Source organism: Ursus maritimus, unplaced genomic scaffold (assembly GCF_017311325.1).
Source record: "Ursus maritimus isolate PB19 unplaced genomic scaffold, ASM1731132v1 scaffold_8, whole genome shotgun sequence".
NCBI lineage: Eukaryota > Metazoa > Chordata > Mammalia > Carnivora > Ursidae > Ursus > Ursus maritimus.
The window spans coordinates 22,791,810-22,810,436 of NW_024426996.1; the positions used below are offsets into that span (position 1 = coordinate 22,791,810).

General features: G+C 43.1%; 1 protein-coding gene across 1 annotated transcript in view; it reads right to left on the reverse strand.

The window, feature by feature from the left end:
- Nucleotides 1-5,603: 5,603 nt before the first annotated feature.
- The window catches only part of SHROOM3 (shroom family member 3), a 35,664-nt gene continuing 22,640 nt past the window's right edge, over nt 5,604-18,627 (reverse strand). The window contains exons 6-7 of the mRNA XM_040625323.1: nt 12,036-12,308; nt 5,604-6,587 (exon numbers count right to left, since the gene is read on the reverse strand). Coding sequence (XP_040481257.1) covers nt 6,219-6,587; nt 12,036-12,308 — 642 coding nt within the window. The 3' untranslated portion in view covers nt 5,604-6,218. The remainder of the gene's footprint in view (nt 6,588-12,035; nt 12,309-18,627) is intronic.

Genomic DNA, 18,627 nt, shown 5'->3' on the forward strand with positions numbered 1-18,627 from the left:
CTGAACCCCTCTCTTGAATTTTCACTTAAGTTATTCTCAGCTCTGATTTTTGTTTGGCGTTTTCTTATCTTTTTCTATCTTTTTTGAAATTTTCAGTTTGTGCATGCATTGTTCTCCTGACCTCAGTGATCATCTTTATGACTGTTATTTTGAGTTCTTTATCATAAATCACTTATCCCCATTTCATTAAGGTCTTTTTGGAGGGTTTTATCTTATTCTTTCATTTGGAACATATTCCTCTGTTTCCTCATTTCCTTAACTCTCTGTGTTGGTTTCTGTGCATCAGATAAAACAGCCACTTCTCCCAGTCTTCAAAGAGGAGATGAAACTCATTTTGCATAGGAGATGAAACTCATCATTCAACCCTACCCTAGCTCTTGGTTGTCTTTCAAACCTATGTGGTTGCCCAGTCAGCTTTCTTCATTCTTTGTGGCCCCTAGTAGTTGAGGGCATGTTAAGACCTGTCAGTGTCCCAAAGGGAAGGATGTCAGTCATCACCTAGATGATGCTGGTGGGGCAGGTGGGAAGAAAAGGACTATCTCATTGTTACGGCTGCTGACTTATGTATGAGTGGTGTGGGTATGGGATGTCCGATGGAGCTCTGCCCCAACCATGGGTTGTCTTGATGATCTTGCAGCCTTAGCAGGCGATAAGCATCTCCCAGCCCTGTGGACTAGAAACCTGCACCCTGAAGAGTACATTCTTGCATCAGTGCCCCGAAGGCATTCTGCCAACGCCTGCTCCCCTGTGCAAATCATCTGCAACTTAGAGGGTTTCCACTGAGTGACCACGCCCTCTGCAGGGACCCCACGAATTGCGCATATCCTTGCCATTGGTTGCTGACTGGCTGCACCAAGCTTGCGCTCTGGAGGGTTGCTTCCTTCTTGCCCGGGGATGACAGGCCAGCTCTGGCCTGGGTAAACCAACAAACTTTTCTGCTGTGGGTAGGCTAAGTTCTCCAAGGAGGTCTGAACCCCAGCCTTGGGGAGGGGAACCCTTTCCAAGTTCGTCTTTCCTTGGGTACTCTTCCTCAGAGTAATCAACTTTCTTTATATCCTATAGGCTACTCATTGGAGTTTAATAATTCTTTGTATTAAACTTACCCTGTTCAAACCACTGTGTCAAGGAGTGGCAATACTGATGTTTTAGCAAGAAATAGAGCTGCTTTTCCAATGACAGTATCAGAGAGGAATTTATAGAATGAGATAGGAATAAATGAGCCAGTTTCTTCATTTGCAGCTTTTTTTCTTACATAATTTTGACTTTAGGGTTTTGAAATTTGATATTTTTGTGTCATAAGCTAGACTATCAGATCTGCACCAAGAGAAATTCTACCTGTCCTATGTAGCCTGAGACTTGGGAAGGGGCAACAGAAATCTGAAAAAGGCCCCCACTGAAAAGGTCAGCTGCGATTTCAGGTTAGTGCAGATATCATAGCAGGACTTCAAATTACTGACATTGTGTGATAGGTTGACTCCTTTTGAGGAAAAGTAGTGCAGTTGAGCCTGAATACGTGCTTAGCTTGTTCAAATTTAAAGCTGATCTAGGAGAAAGTGGGGGGGGGCAACCCATATCATAACTGTGGGAATGATACAAAAATAGTGGGGACAATCTTAAGTCATAATGGTGTAGTTAATGAGTAAACATGACAGGGCTTTGAATTCTGGGATTGTTACTAAATAAATTTGTTAGTCTTTCTGTGATAATAATAAAAAGTGTACAAATGGTATCAGTGGCTCTCAGGACAACCCAGAAAACTTACATAGGTGCAGATTCCCAGCCTCTATGGTGGTGTCTCAGCCATAGGCATTTTTTAAAAGATTTATTTATTTGAGAGAGAGCACATGAGTGGGGGGAGGGGGGGAGAGAATCCCAAGCAGAACAAGCGCGGAGCCCGGTGCCGGGTTGGATCTCATCATGACTCATGAGATCACTGCCTGAGCTGAAATCAGGAGTTGGACGCTTAACCAACTGACCCACCAGGTGCCTTAGCAGTGGGCATTTTTAACAAGCACTTCTGTGATTCTGATGCACAGTATTTTTAAGAAACTGTGGTTTAGTGTCTGAATGAGCTTCCATAAGAAAAGTGAAATTTTATTTAGAAATAAGAATAAGAAAACTGTCCATGTGTTTGTTTCTGATTTTAAAATGGCCTTTATCATTTTATCCCATGCTTCATCCCTGAGTTAAGGCAACAAGGAATACCTTGTCCCCAGTATGCTATTCCTGTGTGGAACAGCCCCTTCACATTTGTCTGATCATTTTACACTTTGCTGGGAACGGAGAAGTTCTTTCAGGCTGGAGTTCTTCCTTTTTCTTGCCAGTAATGTGATAAGATCCATGCTCTTCTAAAGGAAAAAGAGAAATTCCAACCTAATAGAATAAAGCCAATAATGTGGAAAATTAAAGACAAGTAAATTTGGAACCATATAAGAATAAAAAGCCAACATTTTCCTAGTATCCAGAAAAAAACCCCAACATCTTGGTAAAAGATACTTAAAATATAAGCTTAAGGTAGTGCTCATATTAGCAACAACTGTGATCTTAACTTTTACACTCAGAAGTGATTGTAGATCTGGTATTAACAACGGAATAATAGGAAATCTGGGGTGTACCAGGCTGGTTTCTCCTGATTTCTCTTTTGTATGCCTCAAAGGCCCTCACTCCTCACTTTAACAAGACAGCTTGTGATTCTTAGGGGTTGATCCATGCTTGCTAATCTTCAAGTTTGGAAACCATTTGTGCAAAACAAAACCTAAAACGTTCCCCTGGAGCAGAGGAAAAAATGTTTGGTTTCGACAGTGTCTCTTGGAAAACCTCAGACACTTTCACTGTGGAACCTTCCTGCATTCTTTGGGGTTAAGCAGCCACCACAAGAAACAAAACAGCAGGAGAAAGCCCTGAGTCAACCAGCATGAAGCAACATGCCCAGAACTTCTCAAGTGGTCCAGGAAGTTGGAGGCCTCTCAATTTTGTTGCAGGACCTTGTCCTTTGTTAGAATTTCACAGGTTTCTTGAGTATCAGCATTTGGACTATTGCAAGGCCATCTCACACCCACCACTTCTGATGGGACCTGGCATTTCAGTAGTGATTGCATCCACAGGGACAATTATTGACTGTGAACAAACATCTTTGAAGTCTTGACCAACAGCATGCTCAGGGTTGATTTGCTTATGATCTTGGCTGAAGATATTGGGAGGAAAAGGGATGGCTCTGACTGTAGATGATTACTTTTTGTTTTTAAAGATTTTATTTATTTGAGACAGCACAAGCAGGAGAAGCAGCAGAGAGAGAGAGGGAGAAGCAACTCCCCACTGAGCATGGAGCCCAATGTGGGACTTGATCCCAGGACCCTTGGATCGTGACCTGAGCCGAAGGCAGACAGTTAACTGAGCCACCCAGGCGCCCCTAGATGTTTTTAATAGTGGAAAGAGAATGCAAAATAGGATAAGGAATAGAGAACAGACTTACTGTTGAGCTAAAGGCATTTAAAAATTGGAGAAGCAACTCCCCACTGAGCATGGAGCCCAATGTGGGACTTGATCCCAGGACCCTTGGATCGTGACCTGAGCCGAAGGCAGACAGTTAACTGAGCCACCCAGGCGCCCCTAGATGTTTTTAATAGTGGAAAGAGAATGCAAAATAGGATAAGGAATAGAGAACAGACTTACTGTTGAGCTAAAGGCAATTAAATAATGAAAATTAAGTTAGTGGTTTTCTTCTCATCAAGCAAAGGTCAAGTTCTGCTACAGTATCACATCCCTTAAGAATTATTTTTCCAGAGTTACACTTGATACCTCCCTAATTTCACTTAACGACAGAACAACAACATTTCAGTGTAGCAAAGGAAGGGATGATGTCCTAGGCATGTCCTGTGCTTTCAGGTGCTTGTGTCATGCCAAGCAGCAGCATCTACTATTCTGAGGGCCACTTACTTTGACATGTATAAATTAGAAAAGTGATTGGAAAAAACTTGCAGGGTGTACCCAGCCAAATCCTTCAGAAGAATCATTTTGGAGAGTGTTGGAAATGTGCATGGCCCCAGAATCCCCCTGAGGAATTTCACTGGGAGCAGCTGAAGACATTTACTGGCTGGCTCCCACCTGATGCAAGAAATCAGTATCAGTGAGACACAGTTAATTACCACGTGGAGGTGATCTAGGGCTCCCGTGTTGGTCTAACCCTGAGGAAATGTCAGATGCGTTGTTTTTTCTCTACCTTAAAATGACCATGTGGTGTGGCTGCTGGATGCAGCCACTGGTTCCACTGAGTCCCTGGGAAATGACACCTCTGGATGTAAGAGAGAAGCTTTTGACAACATTCCTGGGAAACAGGTGCTGTCCTACTGTACCAATGGGAGTCAGTGTCTAACCTCCAAAAAGGAAAGCAGCAGCTTTTGTTGATTGCTCACAAGAAACGTCTGGGTGGCCTGTTGGTTCTAAGCTCATCGAAAGACATCTGTATTGGGGACCAAAACTGTAGTTTTGAAGTTCTTAACCTGAAGATACAGTTCATTAAGTAATTAAAATGTACTAGGGGAGAAAAGGACATTTGGTGTCTCATACAAATTTTACACTTTAATTCTCTGTAGTACTTGCAGTCCAAATTAGCAGAGGTAGCCACCAGCCATAGGTCAAGCACGTGTAAAAACAACAAAAAACTAAACTAAAGCCTAGGATCCGCCATCTGCTGTAAGTATTAGGTTGTTGCCATCTCTGGCAGCCATCAGCATAGCCTGGCCACTGGCCCTAGTCTTCTTCCACCTCCCAGTCTCTTTAAATAGGCTTAAAACTTGGGCTCTAGAGTACCCTCCAAAAAGTCATTATTGTGAGGCAAAATCCTAATCTTCAGATGCACCGTGCAAACTTCGGATTGATAGTGCAAAATCAGTCCAGATATTAAGAAGGTTGTTTTTAATGGTGGTTGATAGGCTTAACAATTTAGGAAAACTTTTTTAAAAGCATCATTAAAACATAAAATCTTAAAAAAAAAGGGGGGGGTTGCCTGGGTGGCTCCGTCAGGTAGGTGACTGCCTTTGGCTTAGGTCATGATCCTGGAGTCTCAGGATCGAGTCCTGCAACAGGCTCCCCACTCACCGGGGAGTCTGCTTCTCCCTCTGATGCTACCCCCTCTCGTGTGCTCTCTCTCTCTCAAATTTTTTTTTGAAAGCATCATTAAAACAGCCTCATAGTATATCTCTTAAAACAGGCTACATTTAGTCCAAATCCCATGAAGGAGGACAGCATGAATACAGTTTTTAATTGGTTTGGTTTCTGACTTTCCTCATATAAAGATTGGAGAGCTGTTGTCCTTGTTAGTAAAATTAAGCTATGTCTCCCCAGCACAGTGGTAATGCCATGAAGCACTAGGAAATTATGTGATAACCATGTTGCACAAAAACTTCTTCCTGGGGAAGATGTAGTGTTCCTGTTGGTTGCAGAAGGAAAGTGGTGAGGACTGGCAGCTGTGGAAACTGGGATTCCCCATTACAAATTTTAACACAAGTGTAGAAGGTCTGCTCGTGTTTGTACAAGTAAGACCAACAAGCCAAGTGTTGAAGAAAAAAAATAAAAGTCTCCACACTCAATGTGACTATCTTTGGAATTCTTCATTAAGGTTTTCACAAAATACAAAGCTCAAACGCAATTGTCTACGTCCACCACAAAACAGAATCAAATAAGTGGTTAGCACACAAACATAATGATCTTTTTCATTTTAAAAAATATAAATAACAGTGTTCAAGGTTTTACAGTTTTCTTCTGTGTGTTTTTCTTTTTAAGGCTTTATGTTGCAGACACTTCATTAATGAGTACTTGTATCTGTCGTCAGGACACACTGCCCACAACCAAGGAAGGCCACTGTGGATACATTCCTGAGGGTGACACACACTCATCTATGTTGCCTCAGCCTGTTATAAAAACTAAATGATCAATCAAATGCCCTCCAATCAGTTCTCACAGTTTCATTAATATTCCTTCTACTAGAAAGTGAGAATAGAAAGGGGTAGGTTCCCAGCAGCATTCAAGCTCTCAGATCAATCACCTAGGGCGAGAAGGAAAAAAAAAAACAGGCTTTTTCCTGGATAGAATTTTTTCCTTTTATCCAGAAAAACCCCAATGACCCATAGAGTTTAAACGGTGGTTTGTACTGAAATAGTTTTCAGATTAAATAGTGTTGAGAGAAAGGGTGAACTTTTGGTTGGGTCTTTTAGAAGAGGTTAAAGCGGAGAGGTTACTGTTGGGAAAACACCACTTAAAGTACACCCCCTAGCAGGAGCCATCTCACTCTCGAGGTCTGGGGGCAGAGCCAAGGCCCCTGCCTTGGGAATGAAATCTGAGGGGAGACTCTCCAGCAGACACTTGACTTGTTCCTGGCCTAGCTTGATCTTGTCATCCAGCTTTCGCTGCTCAATGAGGAGGGTTGACTTCATTTTCACAAAATGCTGGTAATCCTGGAGTTGTTCCTCTGAAAGGTAATTGGCGAGGATGTCCAACACCACACGTTCCCTTCGATCCAGGTTCTCCTTGAGCTCCCGGGCATCTTCATGCTGCCCAGCCAGGACCTTCCTCTTCTCGTTGAGAGACCTCTGCCAGAGCGAAATAAACAGATCAGCAAAGGGCAAGGTAGAGGAAGGAAACTGCCTGTGGGGAGACCCTTTTCCAGGACTGTGAAAGGCCCAAGTTTCTGTTTCGGTTATCACTCTAGAGTAAGGAGACTGACTTTTTTGAAAATCACTTGATTACCCTTCTGCTGCATGTATATAGTTCTCTAACTTGTCAAGTTATACGGCAGCTTTAAGAGAGATTACAATAAATTGGCTGGGGTAAAAGCTTGACTTGAGGCTTCTAGATTTAAAAGGACAGTGATTCTGCTTACATGAAGTATTTAGAGGTTACGTGTACCTGTATGAGTAGTCAAAAGCATAGAGATACAAAGTAGAATCAGTGGTTGACAGGAGCTAGGGGGAAGGGGTGAATGGAGTTGATAAAGTTTCAGTTTTGCGAGAAGAAAAAGTTCAAGAGATCAGTTGCACAACAATGTGAATATACTTAACAGTACCGAACACTTTAAAATGGCTAAGAAGGCAAATATTAGGTTATGTGTAGTTTACCATGATAAGAAACTGAAGGGGGTGAAAAAAAGGCCAATCTTCAAGTTACCTTGAGTTGAGTATTTACAAGTATTTACATTTATAGCAGTTCTCAAAGTGTGGACCACCGGGAGCAGCATCTCCTGGAAATTTGTTAGAAATGGAAATTTTCAGGCCCTGTGTCACCTACTGAATCTAAAGCTTGCGGCCCAGAAAGCTGTGGTTTAATAAGCCTTCCAGGTGATTCTTCTGCATCTGAAGTTTGAGAACCTCTGTCTTGATCCACAGATAACAATGGGAATGTTATATTTCCCATATCTAAAGAAATCTGTTTCTAGTTTTCAGGCCTCTAGTTTTCAGGAATCTAACATGAGAGAAATTCTATTTAACAATGATGGCTATTTCATATTCTAAGCATTTCTTATACAAACCCAATAATAAGGTAGCGTGTTATCTTTAGGGCTAATTTGCTTTATAATAATTTTTAACATGGCTTTTTAAGCAATACGCTGACTTACAATGAATGTCATTAAATTTTTTTTTTTCACTTTATGTTTAATGATTTAGACTTTTAAGGTCAAGGTGATTGAGAAACATTAAAATGAGAATTAATCAAGACGTATATCTTTAATCTTATTTCAATACAAATTGGCTATGTACGCTTATGAAAGGCTCACAGACCACGTGTCTTTGCCTTAACTTCCCTTGAACTAACCTGTTAGATCTTACATAATAATGCCCAGGGCAAAAGCTACAAAGTTATGGGTTTATCTTACAAATATCTGCATTTTTATGGCTTCCTTCCCCCAATCAGAAAAACACACCATATGGGGCGCCTGGCTGGCTCAGTCAGTGGAGCATGCAACTCTTGATCTCGGAGTTGTGAGTTAGAGCCCCACGTTGGGTGTAGAGCTTGCTTAAAAATAAAATCTTAGGGGCGCCTGGGTGGCTCAGTCATTAAGCGTTTGCCTTTGGCTCAGATCATGATCCCAGGGTCCTGGGATCGAGCCCTGCATTGGGCTCCCTGCTCTGCTGGGAGCCTGCTGCTTCCTCTCCCACTCCCCCTGCTTGTGTTCCCTCTCTCTCCAGCTGTCTCTCTCTCTGTCAAATAAATAAATAAAAAATCTTAAAAAAAAAAAAAAAGAATAAAATCTTAAATAAAAAAAAGAAAAAAGAAAAGAAAACTCTTAGGGGTGCCTGGGTGGCTCAGTATGTTAAGTGTCCAACACTTGATTTCAGCTCAGGCTCATGTCATGACCTCAGGGTCATGAGATTGAGCCCTGTATGGCTCCACGCTGGTGTGTGGAGCCCGCTTAAGATTCTCTCTCTCTCTCCCTCTCCCTGCCACCAGCTGAAGTCTCTCCCCCACCCCCTTGCACACATTGCTCTCTCTCAAAAACAAAAACCCCTTAGGGATACACTCACTTTAACGTTTATAGCAGCATTATCTACAAGAGCCAAATTATGGCAGCAGCCCAAGTGTCCATCAATACACACACACTACATCTTTATCCATTCATACACACACACACACACACACACACACACACGCACACACGGAATATTAGCCATAAAATGAATGAAATCTTGCCATTTGCAATGACAGAGATGGAGCTAGAAAGTATTATGCTAAACAAAATAAGTCAGAGAAAGACAAATACCATATGATTTCACTCATGTGGAATTTAAGAAACAAAATAAGCAAAGGGAGAAAAAAAGAGAAAGAGGCAAACCAAGAAACAGACTCTTAACTCTAGAGAACTGATGGTCACCAGAGGGGAAGTGGATGGCAGGATGGGCTAAACAGGTGATGGGATGAAGGAGAGCACTTGTGATGAGCACAGGGCGATGTATGGAAGTGCTGAATCACTACACTGTACACCTGAAACTAATATTACACTGTGTTAACTAACTGGAATTTGAATAAAACTAAAAAAAAAAAAAAAAAAAAAAAAACACCAAAAAAACCTTTAGGGACTGAATGTGAATGACGAAACCTTTCAAAATACTGTAGAGAAGTTAAAAAGTAAAAACCTCTTCCTCACCTTTAAAAAATTAGGAAATATTTTACCCATTAGATACGTATAGAGAATAGTATAATACCTGTGTACCCATTGTTAACTGTGCCAATTCTTAACAGGAGCGTTTATCATATTTTCTTCAGATTAGAAACAGAAATTAGAGATTCAGTTGAAGCCTGATAGACACTCTCCCATCCCCCTCATGCCCCATGACCTTTATCCTACCTTTGGCATTTGTTGAACCACTTATTCTTCCTTTCTTCTTTTCTATTTATACTTTTCAGTTTCTTAAGACTAATGATTATAAAAACTAATATGGATGTATTTTGCATGTGAGCAAGCACATATTTGTATTCAAGGGTGTGTGTACGTTTAAATGTTGAGGTGAGTTTAGTTCTGGAACAGCTCCTCTTCCCCTAACTAAAACTGTTCCAGTGTTCCTTCTCTCACATACCTGTGGTATCCATCCCAGTGGCCAAACAGGAAACGTAAAGTTAGTTTCCGCTTTCCCCTTCCCCTCATCTAGCATGCCTTGCTAATTCAAACTCATTCTCTCACTCCCTAGTCTCTATTCCCATGACAGCAGCCTAAATGAACAGCTTAACTCCTTCTGGCTAGACTCTGAGCATAAGTCTCACTCCTCCCCAGGCTGATTAGGTCATAAAATTAGTTTATGGCTCTTCCTGGCTTTCCGGCTAAAGTCCTAAGTCTATAAAGTATGACCCACAAGGTATTTATGACTATTTTCTGTGTTGAATATTGCTTGGCCCTCCAGATCCACTTTTCTCAGCCTTGCTCTGTGTCTAAGGAAGCTGAATGGTGCAGGCTGCACCAACAGGGCTCCCTTCCCTCTGGGCCTGGCTAACAGGAGTCATGGCAGGTGGGTAGGAAGGAGGGAGGGGAAGGAAAGAAAAGAAAGAACTTGGGGCATTTATCCCTGGCTCCTTCCTTGCCAGGTAGAGGGGGCTACATTAGCTCACCAAGGCCTCAGTGCTGTAGGACAGACACAGAGTTCTGATAAGGACTCTCCTCCTCCTCCAAGTGCTTTTAACCCTGGGGGAACAGGGAGGCTTCTTTAACCCTTCTTGGTCTTTCTTACTCCTTCCCACACCTTCATTGAACTTTCTCTACTTACCCTTGTTGATTAAGCCCTCTATTTCCTGTCTGTTCCCTGACTACACACTTTTCTAATATTTCCTGCAATCTGCAATTTTTAAAAACCAAGCAGTCACTCTGTTTTAGACATACCAGTCACATATGTATGGTTGTAGAACATGCCATGGTCTTTCTTGACTTTGTCCCTGACATTCCCTCTAAATGGTGAAGCCCTCCCCTCTTAATCCATGTGGAATTAAGAAATTCTTCTATACCCTGTTCAAGTGTCCTTTGTGCCAAATCTTTCCTGGGCTCCCCCAACACCTGAGAAGTGTTCGTGGCTGAGTTTATCGCTGTGCGGTGGCATATTGGATGCACTTGCTGCTTCCACACTGGTTTTCCTTTTTATACACTGAGTTCCTTGAGGGCGGGGCCTGCGTTTTAGTCGGTGTTCATCCCTAGCATGCACAGCACTGGATATTTGACAGGTGCTTCTTTGTTGAGTGGAAGGAAGGAGGAAAGGATGACGTTTTTGAGGCAGGCACTACTGGGTGATTTCTAGATAAGGAACCTAAGGCTCAGCACATCCTCATGAGGAGGGCACTCGCAGGAAGTGGGGTGCAACTGCAGAAAGTTCTTGTATGCTCAGTCACTTTCTTAATACCATCTAGACTTTTCTATTTGGAAAAAAAGACATCTTCCCTTTTAATGTATAGGAGAAATAATTGGGAAATCCCTGATAGCACTGAAAGAGAGAGCTGTAGATAGAAGGAATCAGAAAGCAAAGAAGCCTCTTGATGGCTGGAGTGCTTATCACCTTCTAGCATAAATATATATGTACGATAGTTACAGCTCTGTTGATTGTCTGACTTCTCTTGATAAGTTCCCTGGGGGCAGGGATCTGTCTGCTTTGTTCCCAGTTGTATCCCATGAGCCTAGGGGCATACATTAGATACCCAGTAAATATTTGCTGTAAAGACGAGTAGGTGGGGGCTCCTGGGTGGCTCAGTCAGTTAAATGTCTGCCTTAGGCTCAGGTCATTATCTCAGGGTCCAGGATCAAGCCCCACGTCAGGTTGCCCGCTCAACGGGGAGCCTGCTTCTCCCTCTCCCTCTTCCCCTCTCCCTGCTTGTTCTAGCTCTCAAATAAATAAATACAGTCTTCTTAAAAAAAGATGAGTAGGTGAAGAACGCACTGTAGCTATGGAATTAAGTTCAACCTAGTGAATAAAATGTGGGATCTGCAGCAGGACCCATCATATCCTAGCTCTATCACTTTCTGGCTTGTTGTGAGGATTCAATGAGCCCGCAAGTAAAGTGTGTAAGCCCACTGTGCCAGCCAAAGATGGAGAACTTCAATGTTAGCCAGAGTTGCCGCCACTGTTACTGCCTGTCCTTCCTTCCAGCAGAGGGCGCAGTGGAGACACCTGAGTGCATCCTCACCGAGGACCTGCAGCCCCACACTGGAGCCTGAGCCCACATTCCTGCGCCCTGTCCTCAGTCCCAACGCTTTTTTGTCCCTCTCTCTTTTTCTAATGTCAGCCCCCACCATGCTGTTGTCTATTCTTTTTCCTGGGATAGAAAGGAAGGAAAGAAACTCTGGCACCTGTGTTTTCACTTTCCTAAGTATTCCCTGAGCCTGAAGTGTCAGCATTACCTCTTGGCATGCAAGATGCCTTCTTCTGTGTTTCCTGATAACCTCTATATTGGACTCTCGGTTCCAAAGAGATCGCAGTCTTCTCCAGAAAAGGGATTGTGTTTAATTACACCCCTCTGTGTACGTGGCTTCAGTGGGAAAAACTGTTGAACTAAATCGCTAAGCCACCTACCCTTTCTTCGTTACTGGCATCCTCACCAAGCCCACTCAGGACATTCTCCACACGGGCCAGGCGCCCTGAGAGGGAGAGCAGCAGGTTTACCACCTTGTCCAAGTCCCCAATGAACATCTTGTACTTGTCAAATTCATTGGGCTTGCAGAGTTCACTGATCAAAGCCTCCACCTCTTCCCCCAAGGCATTATTGAGCTTGATGTCCATCAGCAGACTCCCTTTCGCTTCCTGGAGGGTCTCAAGCTTGTGGGTGAGACTTCCAATGAGCTCGGCCTGTATTCACAGAGGAGACACATAACAGAGGTTAGCCAGTGGAGCTGTTAATGGCAGGAGAATTGACTTCTCCCAGCCACATCCTGTTTTTTCAAGGCTCAGCTGAAGGTCCCCTACTCTGTATGGACTGCCCCTCAACATTAGGCCACAATATTCTTTCCTTTCCGTGAAGGTCTACAACTGCCTTTCTCTGAATCTATGCAGTCCCCACAGGCCAACACTTGACTACCCAGCACCTCATAAGATTTCCCAATCGTCATGCTACATACAGCTCTGCCTTCCGAATTGGCTTGTTAACTCACTTTTGAAAGGCTTTTCAAGACATGCTCTTTTGATCCTCACAACAATACCATAGGCAAGTAGGGTAAATATTTCTTGTTTTACAAGTAGAGAAGCCTAGAGTCGAAGGAATTAAGGGACCTGCCCAAGGTCAGAGAGCTGAATTACCATTAACTACAGCAGTTACTGTGTGCCAGAAACTCTAGGTGGATTATCTCATTTAGTCATCCCAACAGTAGTGCAGTAGATACTATTTTATCCACATACACAAAGTGAAGAAGCAGACTTAGGCGAGGTGATGGGCCAAGATGCATGTACCATTACGTGGGGCTGCCCTGAACTCAAGTCAGCCTGATTTTTAGCAACTAACTACCTTGTACAATTTACCCTTGTGAATGTTCACTGAGACCTTTATCAGAAGCCTCATGATTTTTCCACTGCACTCCACAGTCTCCAGTTGCCTGAGCTATATAATTTGCCATCTTTTTTGCAAATTTCTATACATATAAGACAATTACACAAATATCCAATATATTTAACTGAAAGAATAAAGTACGGGTCTTAGTGGTTTCAATTTTGACTACATTTATATTAAATGTCTACTACTTTGCTACAAGAGAAATTAAACTGTGATTTTTAAATTAGTCTTTTGTTTTTCTCTTAGCCTAATGTAGCCAGACAGAGAAAGGACATAATCTTTTTTTTGGTTAAAACCTATTTCTTTAACCACTAAAAGGGTTCCAGCTCAAAAAGATTTTTTTATGCATACATATAAAAAGCAAGCCATATGACTTCGATTGGAAACTTGGTAAAAACTGATCACAATTTTTCGATGTTAGAGTAAATCTTCATTTTTAGAGAAAGGAAAAGAAAGCAGAAAAATAGAAAAAAATTTGACTAACAGACTTGAAGGGTCCTGAGGACTTTCTGTACTGTTCAACATCACCAGAAAATGCAGTAATCACAGTGATATGGGGAAATATTTCTTTCTCCATGATGCGCCCATCTTGAAGCTGGGCCATCAGAGGTACTCCAATCTTCCAGTCTAAGTAAGGTTCATAATGTCCTTTAAATGTCCAAATTCTGGCTTTCATGGTGACAACTTGTCTTCTTGACTTGCCTAATCCCAAAGGCTAAAGGGTGACTAAAATATTCCTATCTGCTGCACTGTGTCATCACAGCTTTTCATCTTTGGCTTTCCTCAAGCTGTTTAGTTAAGACAAAGTCAATCAAGGATAATTTTAGTAGTGGAGAAAGCTGTACAGCTTATATTACTCCCCAGCAGAGGAGTCTGACCCAGAAAAATTCAGGTGGGAGAGAAGATTGTTTCATTTAACGTATGTTCCCCTGGAAAACTTGTTTTCCAAAAAAGAACCCCACCAGTTCTGGCTGGCAGCTCTGGTATTTGCCTGCTACACAACCAGTTAAGGGGCTTCAGACACCCAGCAGGGTCTGATGAGCCCGCACGGTGATACCCGTTCCTATGAAGAGAAAAGCAAGGAGATATGGATAGAAAGCAGTAGGAAAAAAAACACTGCCTGCTCTTACATCTTCCAATATTCCTGCTGGACAGGGTTAAGAGAAGTCAAATGTCATTACTGCTGCTTTTCAGATAGACACTGAGAGAGGCTGACCTCTGCATGAAGTCAGCCCAGGACTTACAGGCTGCATTTCCCGGGCTCACCACTCTCATTGTCACTGGATGGCACCTTCTCATAGAACACCAGTTATACCAAATGCAAAGAGGCAGGTGACTACGCAGCAACACTGCTATACTCCAACCTCACGAAAAGGGCTCTGATTATTCAGATGTTGTGGGATCCATTTCACCCTCACATCTTGAGTACTTTCTAGAAAAGTCTTTGAAAAAACTAGTAGTAAGGAAAGAAGGTAATGGCCTCATGTTTTTTCATTCCTACAACTATGACTTCTTTGGAAACTAACATTGTGTCATCGGTTCTGGAACTCAAAGCGCTTCTATTAATAATTTTAATTGGTATCATTAAAAAAAATCCTCATCATGGCCTCAGAAGGTGGTATTTTAAGGGACAGGTATGCTGATTTTGAATCTGCAGATGAGCAGAGACCAGTTAGGAGAAGTCTGCCCTCACGCGTTGGGCTGGGTTTCTGCTGAACTCAGCTCACCAGTGCTCTTGGGCTCTGACATAGGCCAGCAGCACCAAAAGGGTAGCTACCAAGCAAGCATGGCCTGGTGGGCGAGCCCCGGGCCAAGAATGTGACATAGCTGAACAGCAGCTGGGGACCAGGCTCAGTCTAATCCTCTGTCTGTCCTCTGCACCATACCTTGTTTTGGTTCTCAAAGGCACCAATGCTGGGCAGAGCGGCAAGCCTCTCTGTACGGGAGCTGATGTGTGTATGGGGGGTTTCATGGTGTAAGGAGGAATGAAATGAGATGAAAGTGTCTGGGAGTGATGCAGGGAGGATCCTGTGTGATGAACCAGTACCCACTTCGCGGCGTTCTGATTTCTGAAAGCCCTTTGCTGGGCTGTAATGTGATATATTAGCACATGTGGCCAGGCTGGGATGTGTAAGATACTGAGCATCAGTCACACCTGGCCCAAACGGTGCATATTTGGATGGCATTTGATTTTTTAAAAAATTTTTCTAAGCTTTTAAATTATGGAAATATGGCTTTTAAAAATGCAGTTAAAGGAAAGTTGGCTGTACCAAACAACCATTTCTCTGCCAGGCAGACCTCTCCAAAAAAAAAAAAAAACAAAAAAAAACCCTACCAACTTCTATTTGCAGAATTCACTGTGGGAGAGACAATAGAGGTCTTTTTGGAGGGGCTTGTTTTAGTAACATACTAGTCTCTCAGGAGCTACTTAATTTACAAAGTCATTGACATTTATTCCCTTAACTTCTCAACGGGTGTAAACTGGTACGTCACCGTGTGTGAGATGCTATTTATAAGGGTTCTTTCTCTAAATATAGTTTAACAGACCTTCCCCTCCCACTTCACCATCTGCTTGCAGCAACCCTGCTGGGCCCCTTCTCCATTCTTCACTGCTCCAGGAATCAGGAGCCGAGGCTCTGACGGAAAACTCACCATCAGGCCAAGCCACCCAACCTTTTGTGCCTCTGCTTTCTCAGAGCAAGGGGATAATAATACCTGCCTAAAGCTAATAATGTTTAAATATTAAGCTGCTTCTCTGTGCCAAGCACTATTTAAGTGTTCTACTATTCGATTACTACTCAAAACAATCTGATGAGATAGGTACTATTATTATCCTGGTTTTACTAATGAGAAAAGTAAGGTGGACAGAGGTTATTTAACTTACCAGAGCCAAGTCATCTGGCTCCAGGGGTCAGGCTTTTGATCACTACAAAATAACTTATAGGAATGTTATGAGGCTCAAATACAATAAAGCTTGCGCAAGTATTCTGGGAAATATAAAAGTATTATATACATTTGCATTATTATTACTTTTTGTGCTATCATTGATTTGGCAACAGTCTGAACAACACACCACTGCACATTGTAGGGTGACGCTTCCAGGGGAATACTTAAAATCTCCCCTATGTGGCAACACTACTTTGCCTTCTGCTCAAGGATTTGTGCTGACAGTATTGCCAATCACGTCACTAACACGGTTGACCTCTGCTGGTGGACCATCTTCATCTCAAGTAAGAGTAATTTGGGACTCCTAGCCGTGTGGCTGAAGTTTAGGGGCAGAGTGGAATTTAGGCTCCTGCTAGTAAAATTGAGAAAGATAAAGATATTTCAGCCATAGGCTTTGTTGTTGTTTCTTTCTTTCTTTGGTTTTAAATGGGAGGATCTAGGCAGTAGCACATGGTTGTTTTCTCAGCTGAATTTCATCCAGGAGTGAATCGGGGTGATTTTTGTCCCAGTGACAGAAATGGGATCAAACCTCTACCCCATGCTGGGTGACCTGAGCAAAACAAAAAGATCTTGGGGACTCAACTGCCATTTCAAATATTCTCTGGTACATTCTCTGTTAAGAGTGGTTCTTTATCATTCATTTCCTCTCAGGAAGGCTTGTGATCAGAAAGTTGTCCTATTTACTTAGCATGGTCTCTTGGTTCTGGGTATCAGGAATCTCTGACACACAAGAAACAATACTGAATTTCTTTAAATTCAACTAAGCCCATCATCCTCCCTCCCTGAATGACTCCCTGTTTTCCCTATTTCAGTTAGGACAGCCATCTAGGCCAGTAACTCAAGAGGCGGCCTTGACCCTCTTCTCTCTACCATGCTTCATGTCTAATCTGTCCCCAGGTTCTGTCCACTTTGCTCTCCCCACCCCCCCCCTTTTTTTTTTTAAATCCATCTGTTTGTCATGGCTCCTATTGCAACTGCCCTTATACAGGTATCATCACTTTCCTATAATGGCCTCCCAACGACCACCTCTTCCTCCAGTCTACCTCCCCAGCTGCCAGAGACTGTTCTAAAATGCAAATCTGCCACAGTTGTCTCCCTCCTGGTACATCCTGGGGAGGGAGAAGAGCGAGGAACTCTTGACACTGGCATTGGCCAAGATGGCATACAGCCACTACAGCCTCCCTCCCCACTTGACACAACTAACATCCCTGGACTCTCACGGGGGCTCTGTCAAGTTAAGTATGACAGTGTGTTGGGGCAGGGAGCCAAATGTGAAGTATGACCCAGAATGGGGGTTAGTTTCCTGCCTCCTCCTTTTATGCTCTTGCTCTGACCAGTGCAGAATTGCACACAGGGTATGGCAAACTCTGAGAAAAGCCCTGCCTTTAAAACAAGAAGACCAGAAAAGGGGCCTATGTGAACTCAAGAATGTGGGGAACTGTCCCTTTTTCTTCCCCAAGCCCTGATTCCCAAGAGTAGCTCCAGTCCCTGAGCTGCACTCTGCAGTGATGGCGCAGGCACTGAAAAACCCAAAAGAAAAACCTTTCTGGTCAGAGGCACTGGCCCAAAGAGTGTGAGGGGAATCCCTACTATTTCTTCTTTCTCTTTTATTGAGGGTCATGCAGAACAGCATAGCAGCACAGGCTGCTATAATCATGAGAACTTGTCTTTCCAGCCAGAGGCCCAGGCAAAGGGGCTGCTGGGAGCCAGAGAATGTGGGAAAAATACTGGACAGGAGAAAGCTGGAAAGAAGATGCTCGAATTCTGTGTACGAACTGACATAAGGCCTAGGTCAGACTCAAGCTGCATGTGTATAGGACAGACCCAAAGCAGCACAGCAAAGGCTTTGAGAAGTGAACTATGATAGAAGCAACTACTCAAGTCCCAGACTAGCCTCTGAACCGTGCATGTTTGGGACAGACCTGTACAACACAGCAAAGGCTCTGAAAACAGAAGTGACATTGGAACCTATCCCAAAGGTGGGATAGAACTTGTAGTCCGAAGCTAGAGTCTTCTTGCTAAAGCAAAAACAAAAAATCACCATTCTGTAGAGGATTTTAACAGAACTCAGGGTCTCACAACATAATACCCCAAATGTTCAGAATACAATTCAAAATCACCCAATATAAAAAAACAAAAACCACAAACAGTAAAACATGAGCAACTCTCAGGGGAAGCCCAGCAGGTGCTAACCCTGAGAGAACCCCAGTGCTGGGATTACCAAAGCCCTTAAAATAGCTTTTATAACCTTCCTTCATGGTAAGAGTAAACACTCTTGAAGTCAAGACAAGTTCTTGGCAAAGAAATAGACACTAAAAAAACCAAATGGGGGACCCCTTGGCTCAGTCGGTTAAGCATCTGACTCTTGATTTTGGTTCAGGTCATGATCTCAGGGTTTTGAGATCAAGCCCCACGTCAGGCTCTCTGCTCAGTACAGTCTGCTTGAGATTCTCTCCCTCTGCCCCTCCACCACTCATTCTCGCTCTCTTTCTCAAATAAATAAAATCTAAAAACAAATGGGTGCCTGGGTGGCTCAGTCAGTTAAGCATCTGGCTTTGGCTCAGGTCATGATCCCATGTCCTGGGATGGAGCCCCATGTTGGACTCCCTGCTCAGCAGGGAGCCTGCTTCTCCCTCTCCCCACTGTTCATGCGTGCGCTCGCTCTCTCTCTCGCTG